General features: G+C 41.2%; 1 protein-coding gene across 1 annotated transcript; it reads left to right on the forward strand.

Moving 5' to 3' along the window:
• Nucleotides 1-314: 314 nt before the first annotated feature.
• uraha (urate (5-hydroxyiso-) hydrolase a) lies at nt 315-12,849 on the forward strand. The gene is made up of 4 exons (XM_052028610.1): nt 315-472; nt 7,359-7,483; nt 11,831-11,966; nt 12,608-12,849. Exons 1-4 carry the CDS (start codon nt 422-424, stop codon nt 12,695-12,697), a joined length of 402 nt encoding a protein of 133 aa, XP_051884570.1. The 5' UTR covers nt 315-421; the 3' UTR covers nt 12,698-12,849.
• The last annotated feature ends 267 nt before the right edge of the window (nt 12,850-13,116 follow it).

Consider the following 13,116-nt stretch of genomic DNA (forward strand, 5'->3'; position numbering starts at 1 on the left):
TCTTAACAGAAAACCTGCTATTCATTAATATATCTCTTACTGACCTAAACACAAAATAGTGTCCCTGTCGGTATGGAAGAGTTAAGCAAGCAACCTTCAGCTGGCCAACGTCCTGGGGCTTCCACATCCAAAATCTGACCACATGTTACTGACCTCTCCACACTGAACTTCACTAATACAAAATATTAACTAGATTTATCTTTTCACTGCAAATGCTACAGAGCTCACCAATATTAACAGATTCAGAGGGCACAAGGTCACGAGTATTGACAGAAGCTGTCATTGTGAAAGAGGCAAACACTTTGAATTTGAACAGAGACATCATAAGACTAAAATTCAGAGTCACTTCAATTATTCTTTCCAGAAACTTAGGGTGTCAACTGCTCATAATCAGTCACTTCTAGGAGAGACGTTCAATTAAATGACTGCAACGCGACTTCAGCATATTCAACATCATCTTGTTACAAGAAAGGTAAGATGGTTAGATTTACAAAAATACAAGTCAGGTTTGTAATGGTAGCTTTGCAACTGAATCTTAGGAAAGGTTTCACCACTTGTCAGGGTTTGAATTTCCTCAAGCTGTCAAAAGGCCATCAAGACGGTCCGGGGCAGAGCCCCAAAATCTGCCACCTGAACCTTACTAACCTCTTGGAGACTGTTCCACTTTTGGGGCAGCCATGACTTAGAGCTTTATCTAACTCACAGGACCACAGGAGGTTAGTGGAGCTACAGTGGCAGAGTGTAGGGGGAGAAGGTGAGAGGGAGAGGGTGAGCACGAGGCACAACATCCTCAGCTGAGGTGCCACCTTGTGAACCCATAAATGGAGAGAGAAAAACAGAGTTAATAGTATAGATCTGATCTGCTCGGCATTTCCTACAGTTCTGACAGCTTTTACATGACCCTTTGTTTTCTCTCCCTCTCACTCACTCTCTAATTAGCTTCATTAACCTATCGACCAGACGGGTTCATCGATAGCGTATCATCACACCAATCCTGGTCTCATCCTATTAGAGATATTCCCTTTGTCCTATCCCTCCCCCATCTTCTCTGCAACTTAAAATTAGCTTGTTTCCTCTTTCTCCCAGTTCCAATCAAGGGTCTCAACCTGGAACGTTAACTCTGTTTCTCTTTACATTAGTGCTGCCTGACCAGCTAAATGTTTCCAACATTTTCTCTTATTTCATAAATCCCTCTGCTCTTTCACTTCACCAAAGTTTTCGACACTCAAACAATAATTTCTATCATTGATGAAACCACATTGTTTACAACACAGCTGCCTATTTTGTTCTCATTCCAGCATCCTATCAATAGCCCCTTGTAGCTTCTTTGATCCTCAGAATATTTACTGTGGTTCTGATTTTAGAATCCTCTTCAAATTTGACCACTGTTGTTAGACATACAGAGAATTGAAGAACATAAGAAACAGATTCAGAAGCAGGCCATTTGACCCTGTGTTTGCTTCAGCATTCAATAAGATTATGGCCGATCTTTTACTTCAGCACCACTTTCCAGCACTAACCCAATATTCCTCAATTCCCAATATGGATCCCAGCCTTGGAGTCTCCACAATTCTCTTGGGTGAGTAATCCTAAAGATTTGCTACCACCTCAGTGAAGAAATGGATGCCTTGAACAGTAACCCTTTATTTTGAGGCTGTGACCTTGGTTCTAGATGCCCATCCATGGGAAAGATCAAACCTGCATCTATCCTGTCCCATAAGTATTTTGTACTTTTCAATGAGATCATCTCTCATTCTGCCAGACTCAAGATAGTGCAGCCCTGGTCTGCTCAATATCTTCTCATATAACAAACCCAACATCCAATGTCAAAGTGGTGATTTTCACTACATTTCTACTGTCACAAATATGGACCAAACTCCCACAAAATATTCTATGTGCAGTCTCACCAGGGCTCTACGTAAATGGAGCAAGATGTCTCTATCCTTTGCTCCATAGCATTCACCTCCTTAATTGTGATATGTGCATAAAGGCCCCCTGGTCTCTCTGAACTCCAACTCCTTTCAGTCTCTCACCATTTGAAAAATACTACCCTTTCCATTTTTAACTATAGTGGATGGAGACACATTTTTCCCATGGCATATTTCATCTGTCATTTGTGTTGCAGCAGGTAGTGCTGTTGTCTCTGAGCTCTAAGGACCTGGGTTGAATCATGACCTAGGAAGCTGCCTGTGTGAAGCTGAACATTCTCATTATTATAGTATGGATTTCCACAAGGTGCTCTGGTTTCCTCCCACATCTCAAAGATGTGCTTGTAAATTAATTGACTATTGTAACCCTTTGGGGTTGGTAAGTGACAAAGGAACCAAAAAGGAATTGATGGGTATTTGAGAAAGATCAAGTTGTGGGGCTACAAGGGAATAGGAATGGAACCAATGGGATTGGTCTACTGGGTACTAGCATGAACCAGATGGGCCAAATGGCCTCCTCCTGTGCTGTAATAAGAAAGTACAGGCCCTCCCCAGCTTGCGAATGCCTAACTTATGTACAGCCCATACATACCAAATAAGCATTTGGGAGACAGGTGAGATAGATCTCCAGCTGCTGCAGAGCTGCAGGCATCTCCTGCCAGGTGGGACCTCAGTTTGCGACCACATTTCCCACTTGCAAACTATTCAGGTTACGAGCAGTTCACAGGGACAGAGCCCTGCCATAACCTGGACAGGACTTGCAAGCATTTTCTTGCTCATTCACTTAACCTATATCATAAAATCATAGAGTAATACAGCACGGAAACAGGTCCTTCGGCCCAACTGGTTCATGCCAACCACAACATCCTCCCTGCTAGTCCCAGTTGGCCACGTTCTGCCCATAACCCTCCAAGCCCCTCCCACCCCCCCCCCCCCCCCCCATGTACCCATCCAAATGTCTCTTAAATGTTGCAATTGTACCCACCTCAACCACTTCCTCTGGCAGCTCATTCCAGGTACTCAGTACCCTCTGTGTAAAGAAGTTACCTCTCAGGTCTATTTTAAATCTCTCCCCTCTTATCTTGTATCTGTGCCCTCGAGTTTTGGACTCCCCAACCCTGGGGAAAAGACTATGACCGTCCAGCTTATCCATATCCCTTAATCATCTCCAGTAGACTTCCTTGTGATATCATGAATTGAAACATGACAGTCTGTACATAGAACAGTACAGCACAGAACAGGCCCTTCGGCCCACAATGTTGTGCCGACATAGCTAATCCCTCCTACCTACAGAATGTCCATATCCCTCCATTTTCCTCTCATTCATGTGCCCATCCAAGCTCCTCCTGAAAGCCCCCAATGAATTTGCCTCCACCACCCTATCAGGCAACACATTCCAGGCATCCACCACTCTCTGAGCATAAAATGTACCCCTGATGTCTGTTCTGATCCTACCCCCTCGCACCTTAAATGCATGCCCTCTGGTATTGGATCGCTCAATAATGGGAAAAAGATATTGCTTGTCCACCCTATCTATGCCCCTCATACTTTTATACTCTTCCAACAGATCACCTCTCAGCCTCCACCGCTGCAGAGAAAAGAGCCCAAGTTTGTCCAGCCTCTCCTGATGGCACATGCCCTCTAATCCAGGCAGCATCCTAGTAAACCTCCTCTGTACCCTCTCTAAAGCCTCGACATCCTTCCTGTAGTGAGGTGACCAGAATTGCATGCAATACTCTAAATGTGGCCTAACCAGAGTTCTATAGAGATGCATCATAACTTCTTGACTCCTATACTCAATTAATGAAAGCAAGCATTCCATAAGCCTTCTTAACCACCCTATCTACCTGTGTAGCCACTTACAATGAGCTATGGACTTGCACCCCAAGGTCTGTCTACTCTTCAACACTGTTAAGGGTCTTGCCCTTTAGAATGTACTGCCTCTTGACATTAGTCCCACCAAGGTGCAACACCTCAAATTTATCCAGGTTAAACTCCATCTGCCATTTCTCTGCCCACATCCGTAACTGATCTATGGCACATTGTATCCATCACCAGTCTTCTACACTATTCACAACTCCACCAATCTTGGTATCGTCTGCAAACTTACTAACCTATCCATCAACATACTCATCCAGGTCATTTATGTACATCACAAACAGCAGAGGTCCCAGTACAGATTCCTGTGGAACATCACTACTCACAGGCCTCCAGCCTGAATGTCCCTTCAACCACTACCCTCTGTCTTCTACGGGCAAGCCAGTTCTGGATCCACACAGCCAATTCTCCACTGACCCCATGCATTCAAACTTTCTTGATTAACCGATTATGTGAGACCTTGTCAAATGCCTTACTGAAGTCCATATAGATGACATCCACAGCTCTACCTTCATCATTCTCTCTCGTCATCTTGTCAAAAAACTCAACCAGGTTAGTAAGACACGACTTGCCCCACACAAAGCCATGCTGGCTTTCCTTAATCAAGCCATTGGATTCCATATGCTTGTATATTCTATCTCAAAGAATTTTTTCCAGCAATGTCCCTACAACTGACGTGAGACTCACCAGTCTATAGTTCCCTGGATTTTCCATCATTCCTTTCTTAAATAGAGGAACAATATTAGCCACTCGCCAGTCCTCCAGGACCTCACCTGTGGTCAAAGAGGGCACAAAGATACCGGACAAGGCCCCGCCAATTTCCTCTCTCACCTTTCTCAGTAACCTGGGGTATATCCCATCAGGCCCTGGGGACATCCACCTTAATACTGTTTAGGAGACCTAGCACTACCTCCTCCTTGACCTCAAAATGCCCCAACATGTTTATACCCTCAATTCCAATTTCTGCATCCTGCACGTCCCTTTCCTGGGTAAATACTGAAGAGAAATATTCATTCAGAACCTCACCCACATCATCTGAATCCAAACATAGATTACCTTTTTTATCCTTGTGGTCCTACCCTTTCCCTCGTTATCCTCTTATTCCTTATGTAGGTATAGAATGCCTTTGGACTCTCCTTAATCCTACTTGCTAAGGACTTTCATGGCCCCTCCTGGCTTTCCTAATTCCTTTCTTGAGTACATTTCTAGCTTCTCTATAGTCCTCACATGCTCTATCTGATCCTAACTTCCGAAACTCTACATACTTATCCTTTTTCTTCTTGACTAAGTTCATCACTTCTGTGGACATCCAAGGTTCCCTTATTTTGCCATTCGTATCCTTCCTTCTAATCGGGACATACCTATCCTGTACCCTATGTACTTGATCCATGTACCCAATGTACATCCACTGCCTTTTCTTCATTGGTGCATCAGTTACCTCTTTGAACAAATTTTTGTCAAGTACCATCTTTCTCTGTTACCCAGGACTAAGATTTGCTTTTGAAGGAAAATGATGGGTAAAAGATGGATTGAAAAGACAGCAAGAGGAAGGCTGCATCAAATTCAGATCGTCTCAGAAGTAACATAATTCTTGAAACAGGCTCACAGCACTGCTCAAGACTGCGCAACCAACTCCCTCAATTCCAGTAGCAAATAGACATAGAACAGTATAGCACAGGAACGATGTTGTGCCAAACTAATTAAACTAGTAATTAAACGCTTAACTAAATTAATCCCTTCTGCCTACACATGTCTACATCCCTGCATTCTCTGCACATTCATGTGCCAATCTAAAAGCCTCTTAAACACCTATATCGCATCTACCTCCGCTATCACACCAGGCAGCACATTCCAGGCACCCACCACTCTCTGTAAAAAAAAACTTGCCCTGCGCAGTTCCTTTGTGTTACGGACTCAGGGAAAGTCCCTTTAAGATAGAGAGTGTGTGTGTATGCGTGTGTGGGGCGTGCTTACGTCAATAGAAGATAAAGGACGTAATGACATTGTTGAAGAAGTCAGAAGAAAGAAAGAGAGAGAGAAGGGAGAGAGACACCAGCCTGCTTGTTTTCTCTATCGATGGATGAGAAACAATAACTGTGTTTGCCACTGAAATCCATGTATGGAAGTTGGAAGTAATCCGGTGGAGTTCACTTTGTTGCTGACCTGTAGAAGGAAACAGGTATTTGTGTGTGGACGACCACGGTTCGGATGCTTTTCGGGGTGAGGAAGTCACTACCGAGTAAACGCTGAAGTGTCGTTTGGGTTCCATCGTGGAACATTTGGATTTCGTATTTACTCTCTCTATGTTTTCTACATCTACATCTTATCTTCAGACAACGGTGGTTGTTGAAGAAGCCCTTGCTCATGTTTCACCTTATGGCTTGCGGAACTGAACTTTAAGAACCATTCCGGACCTGGGAGTTTTGGACTTTGTCACACACACACACAAAGAGTTTAGTTTTGGGGTTAACGTTCGAGGTTTAACATTTTTGAATTCTAACATACTAACATTTTTACTTTTATTTTACGTATTATCATCAGTAGTGATTAATAAAATAGTTTTTAACACTGAATCATGCTCAGTGTGTTTCTTTTGTTGCTGGTTTGTGACACTTTGAACCGAAATAATATTTCTGAAATGAATGAAGATACTGTAACATCTGGAGGACAGTTACAGGAGCACTGTAACCTGCTCCAACACACTGCTGATTGCTAGTTTAGTCTCTGATGAGTTGGGGAGTGGTTGGGGGGGGGGGGGTGGACTTCAGCCACTAATTTAAAGGGCAACGACAGGACTAAAGAGGGGTACGGGCATTCTGTGGGTAGGAGGGGTTAGCTATGTCGGCACAACATTGTGGGCCGAAGGGCCTGTTCTGTGCTGTGGTGTTCTATGTTTAAAATAATGTGAACACGAACAACTCAGCTCCCTCCTAAGTCACACGCCACCCTCGTTCTCAACCATTCTTTGCGGATACTGGGTTAAAATCTTGGGACTCCGGACCCAATAACACTCGGGACTGGTCAGCCACGGCCATGATCCCAAGAAGATCTTTATTCCTCTATGCAACAAATCTGCGGCAGAAAGTAATATTGGGTTGAGAGAAGGAAAACTCAAGCCCTGTTACTTGCTGTGGCACTACTTTTATACAAATCGGCGTGGAGTGGCTGCTCCCGAGAAAGGCGCGACAGTAGGGTGGGAATCATCGACACCAGTCCGGAGCAGCGCTGCCCACATTCGCGCCTGATTCCTACCGGACAGCTCGGAACAGGCACAGCACCCAGCCACACACAAACTGTCCCACCAGCCAGTGCTCTCGTTTAATGTGGAATCCTCAATAAGGCAAGAAGACATTTCTGAAAAGTTTAATAAAAACACCTAGCGGTTTGTCCCACCTCACCAGCTGAAGGTCTGAGGGGATTGTGTGAGTTGCATCTTCACGCGGGTGTCTCCCAACATTTTGGATGGTCCCGTGTTAACAGTTTTCTCGGTATAAAAATCAATTTATTTAATGAAATAGCTTTGGTGAACTTTTCAGCAATTCTTCCCGACAGTGCAGCATGTCCCAGAGCCCGGTAACTACTCACGTCCTCAACACGGCCCGAGGGGTCCCCGCTGCTCACCTGGCGATCAGTGTTTCCAGGTTGGAGAACGAGGAATGGAGGGAGATGGCGAGAGGGTACGTTGTATCACAGTGAACGATTCATGTGGAGAAGCCCACCATAGCAAAATGAGTTATTTTATATGTCTTCATCAGGTTTGCTTTCATCTTAATTTCTAGTGTGATGTGTATCCAGCCCGAGACCTCTATCAGTCACAATTCCGTAGTCGAGATTGTCAATATGCATAAGTACATGTATCCACGGGTGCAATGAAAAACTTACTTGCAGCAGCATCACAGGCACATGGCATCATATAAGCAGCATTCACAACAAACACATAAATTGAACACATATACACAATTTTTACAAGAAAGAACACATTTAGAGCAAAAAAAACTAAGTCAATTTTAGTGCAAAGTGATCAAAGTGATGCAGGTTCTGGAGCAACACACAAAATGCTGGAGGAACTCAGTAGGTTTGGCAGCATTTATGGAGAGAAATGGTCAGTTGATGTTTCCGGTTGAGACCCTTTCTCTTGTGTCTCAAAGGAAGAGTTCTGGTCTGAGTTAGCATTTTACGTAAATCCAAATGGGTTTGTGGAAAAAAGGCAATCAATGCTATCGGTACATTGAAAGAGAAATATTTAAATCAGTGTTGTTCTAATTTAAGTTGGAGACATCAGCATCTATGCCACTAAATCAAGTGGTGACAACATAATCAGTCAGCTAATGAAGGGACCAGTTAGTATAAACATGAGAATGGGCATCAGGGATATTAACTTTCCATATGCTGCCTGAACATTGTGTAGATTTGCATTTCTAAAGCGTCTTTCACATCCTTATCACTTCCAGCTAATGAAGTATTTTTGAAAGGTGGTCATTGTTGTAGGGAGCGCTGCAGTTAATTAGAAGGAAGGAAAATTTTAATAATATTTACGAAGGAGTAAATATTGGCCTCTGGGCACCAGGGATAATTCCCTTGCTCTCCAAAATATGCGATTCTGCAGATTTCACATGAGAGAGCACCTCAATGGGAAAGAGTGAGTTTGCTAGAAGGGTTTAAACTAGTTTGGCAGTGGGATGAAAACCCTAGAGTAGAAACCAAGAAAGGAAAACAAAACATTGGAAGCAGAAGGCAGGGGTTCAGGCGAGTAGATAACCAGAAGGAAAAGACAATAATTCAGGGCAATGACAGCCAGAGTGCATTGGGGAGGAGCAGAGTATGCAAACATTTCAGATGCCAGTGTCAGGGAAATAATAAAATTAAAGGCAATAAAGCAGAAAGAAATGGGGAAGACAGTTCACGCTAGCTCAGTTCAGTGTAAGGATTTTGGCAGAGTTGATAAGAGGATATTGGAACACACTAGAGGGGGCGGCATTGTAGCGTAGCGGTTAGCACGACGCTATTACAGCGCCAGCAATCGGGGTTCGATTCCCATCGCTATCTGTAAGGAGTTTGTACGTTCTCCCGTGTCTGTGTGGGTTTCCTCTGGGTGCTCCGGTTTCCTCCCACATTCTAAAAGACGTACGAGTAGGTCAATTTGGGTTTAAAATGGGCGGCACGGACGCATTGGGCCAGAAGGGCCTGTTACCACGCTGTAAATAAAATTTAAAATTTAGAAGATGGCACAGAGAAGTCAAAAGCTATCTTCTTGGATAAAGCTAAGAAACAGATGAGGGAACATTACATTGCTGAATGCATTCTGTAGGTCTTCAACAGCTGGGAGAGAATAGAGGAGCAAATGTGTGGAAGATTACAGGGAAGTGCAAAAACTGTAGGGTGCTTATAATGGGGACATTAATTATTCCAATTAAAATGGAGATGGTATTAGAGTTAAGGCAGAGAGGGTGAGGAGTTTCTGAAATGTCTGGGATATTTTGTAGTACAGGATGTTTGATTTTTTTTCCCCAAAAATATACTTTATTCATAATATATACACAGTAAAGACAATCGGAACCTGTACTTCTCTACTTTCATTATACAATCAATGTGTCAAAGCCACTTTCCTCCTTAAGCAATGTGTCCTTGAAGCAGCAGCAGGATGTTTCTGATCTAACAAGAGAGTGAGGGACTGAGGTGGGTCAGGTGTACTAAATTTTGGTAGGGAGCATTTAGGGAGCCATCATGATGTTTATATTAATATTTAAGTTAGCTATAGAAAAGGAGCATTTCAAAGTAAAAACAATTCATTGGAGGAAGGTCAGTTTCAATGGAAAGGCAGTCAATCCAGTCCATGTAAATTGGAACCAAAAGTTACAGGCAAAACTGTCACAGAACAATGGGCTGCTCTAACGAAGAGGTGGTTCAGATACAGTTGCGGCACATTCTCATGAAGAACAAAGAAAGAACAAACAAATCTAGAGCTCCCTGGATGACAAAAGAAATACAGAGGAAGATAAAAGCAAAAATGACTGCTTATGACGTTAGGTTGTAAATACTAGCCAAAACCAGACTGATTACAAAAGAATCAGAGGGGCAAGTGGAGTACGAAAAAGATTAGCTGTCAACATAAATGGAAATCCACAAGTGTGCTGTAGGCATATAAATAGTAAAAGGATAGTCCATGGCAGAATGGGGTCTGTTGCAGACAAAAGTAGGAATGTGTACACAGATGCCGAGGGGAATGTTAAGGCACTAAATTTGTACTTTGCATCTGTTTTCACCTGTGGAGGTGGCATTTCTAAAGTGTTTTTTTAAATCTAAATATTTAATAATTATAAAAATTAAATGATTATATAAAAATTTAAAAAAATAAATATTTAATCTAAATAATCTAAAGCATTTCTAAACACATTTGAAGTGAGATAGTTGAGAAAAATTGATGGCATAGAGGTATCAGAATGTTAGTTGAACTTAGGTAGGTAAGTCACCAGATGGGCTGCATTCTAGGATTCAGAGGGTTGGTGAGGAAATTATGGGGGTTCTGAACATACTGACCATAATCTTTCAATGCTCTTTGGACTGGAGAGTGGCGAATGTTATTCCCTTGTTGCAGTAACTGTAGGCTAATCAATTTAACATCAGTAGTGGGAAAGCTTTTAGAAAAAATGATCTGGGACAAAGGATACTTTTTTAAATGGGATGCAGGAGGAGGGATCTGAAGGTATGGGTGAACTGGTCAATTCCATATTAACCAAGGAGAATTTTCTAAAATCTCTTTGCTAGCAACCATATGCTGGGGATATTGGGGCTGTCATCAAAACCACTCAAATAAATGTATTCTCAACTCTTCACAATTAGCAATATGATATGTTTGAAGAGTTCATCCAACAACAATGATGTTCCATTTTTAAAGAAACTTAATCATACTGGGGTAATAGTTTATCATCCTACCATTGCAGGTTAGGCAGCGTACGAACCTATCTTTCTGCTCTGTCTATCAATTCAGGATTGCAGTAAGCAATGTCTAGACACTGGCATAATGTTTTTGATCATATTCTGGAATATACAGCATTTGATGCACTTTAGCTGCAATTTCTGCCAACTAGACAGAGCTGAAGGCTGAAGCCATTGTCTTCCTTTTCCATTATTGTATCACTTCTGTGTTTTATCAACAGAGGTAAATCCACCTTCCTCTACAACCATAGACTAATGTTAAATTAAGCTGTTTACTGTCTTGACTCCCAATGGACACCTCCAGACTCATCTACTTTAAGGATCATGGCTACGTTTAGTCCTTCGTAAACTCTGGAAATCCAAACTCTACTCTATCTCATTTCAACTGACCAATTTGTGTTCTAGATTCCCAAAAACTTAAAATTAAAATTTTGATCATGTTTATATCCCTTCATTTCCTCTTTTCTAATTATGCCAACCTTCTTTAACCCTACCATTCTTCTCCCTCACACACCACCTGTGACCCTCCCAAGTGTGACCCTTGGTTTTTATGCAGTAAAATTCTAGTTGCTTACTATTGAGTTAGCATGGACGGGTTGGGGTGAAGGGCTTGTTTCCGTACTGTATAACTCTGTTGGCAGTCCTATGCTCTGCAATTGCTATCCTAATGTATCCAAACCCTCTCCTTTCAAGACCTTTCTCAATATCCACCTCTTAATCAATCTTTAAGCCACCTGGCTCAGTGTCATTAGCTCAGCGTCCATTTTAAAAATTACACTCTTGTGGAAGTTTATTTTTTTAACTCTTATAACTGTAACATAAATGTAAGCAGTTGACAGTTTTATCAAGAGAAATCTTGTAGCAGGAAACATAATTAGAGAATCAGTTTCACATCGCTACTACTTCCTTTGTTCAAATACTGTTGACAAAAAATGTGAATGTTGCAGTGTATTTTTCACAATATAATCTAAAAAAAGTAGGGTAGGATGAATTATGTAATTACTGTGAGTGCGTTAATACTTAAAGTAAATGATTGGTTAAAAACACTTTTTTAAAATGTGAATTTCTTTGCATTTCTATGTCTGTAGGGTTACGAATTCAGATGGCAGATGCTCAGGTCTGTTAACATCACAGAATTTTATTCCTGGAGTATACAAGATGAAATTTGCAACAGATGAATATTGGCAATCATTAAACATGACCAGTTTCTACCCATACATAGAGGTAATAACTGCAAAATTTATTATGTTAAAAACTTTAATTTTCTATAGACATCAATAGAAATCACACAATTCAGGATGATAAGTGAAATTTATTATGCTCGTCTCTTCAAAAAATTAATGAACCAGCCACTGACATGATTTTAGTTTAACATGTAGCTGAACATCATCATAAATTGTAATGAAGATATATGTTTCCATTTGCAGTGTACCTATCTACCAGAGGTAAAATTTCTCATAATTTTACAACAGTTTTTGAAGGTAGATCTTATTTAGTAAAAAAAATGTGCTGGAAGTATTCAGCAGGTCAGACAGCATTCTGTGGAGACAGAAACAAAGTTAACATTTCAGCATTAACTCTGTTTTTCTCTCTCCACAGATGCTCTCTGACCTGCTAAGTATTTTCAGCACTTTCTATTTCATATTGCAAAAAATCTTTAATTTTACACCAGGATGCAGCTTAAGGTAGTTTAAATAATATGGGGCAATTTCAACATTGTGTGGCGATGTAAAGTATAAATTGCTAACCCATTTTACATTCCTTCCATTATTTTTCAGTTTCAACTATTGCATAAAGTTAAAATAGCCTAAAGACAATTTTGTCTGACTGAATTATACATCTAATTCTTTTATTATGTTTCTTAGATTGTCTTCAACATTTCAGATACAAGTCAGAAGTACCATATTGCTCTTCTTCTGAATCCATTCTCATATACTACTTACCGAGGATCTTAAGTGTCCTTGTCAATGCAATAATGGACTGTGCATTAATTTTCACATTATAATAAAATAAGATTCTCTATGTTAATATATGTGCATTTTTCACTGATGTCTGTACAATATCCGTAAATATTGGTGATAGATTCAAATAGATTAATGACATCTTGGCTTTTATTTACACAAAAGTGAAGAAGCTATGCATCAGCTATATTTTCTTAACTTTGGTTAAAATCTGTCTGAGGTACCGTGTTAAGTTTTGGGACCAAAAAGTTGAAAAAGACGTTTAGGCCTTGGGGATGTATCACAGATTCACCAGGTGCCCGAGTTTAAGAGGTATTTTTAAGGCAAGTTGTATAAACTTGGCTTGCATTCACTTCAGTATAAGAGTGACCTAATTAAGTTTTTTAGAACATAGAACAGTACAGCACAGGAAC

This window comes from Pristis pectinata, chromosome 13 (assembly GCF_009764475.1).
Source record: "Pristis pectinata isolate sPriPec2 chromosome 13, sPriPec2.1.pri, whole genome shotgun sequence".
NCBI classification, from domain to species: domain Eukaryota; kingdom Metazoa; phylum Chordata; class Chondrichthyes; order Rhinopristiformes; family Pristidae; genus Pristis; species Pristis pectinata.

Coding starts and splice junctions, on each gene's coding strand:
- uraha (XM_052028610.1), top strand. CDS start 422: ATGACTGCAACGCGACTTCAGCATATTCAACATCATCTTGTTACAAGA. Junction 473..7,358: donor ATCATCTTGTTACAAGAAAG/GTAAGATGGTTA, acceptor TCTTCCCGACAG/TGCAGCATGTCCCAGAGCCC. Junction 7,484..11,830: donor TGGAGGGAGATGGCGAGAGG/GTACGTTGTATC, acceptor CTATGTCTGTAG/GGTTACGAATTCAGATGGCA.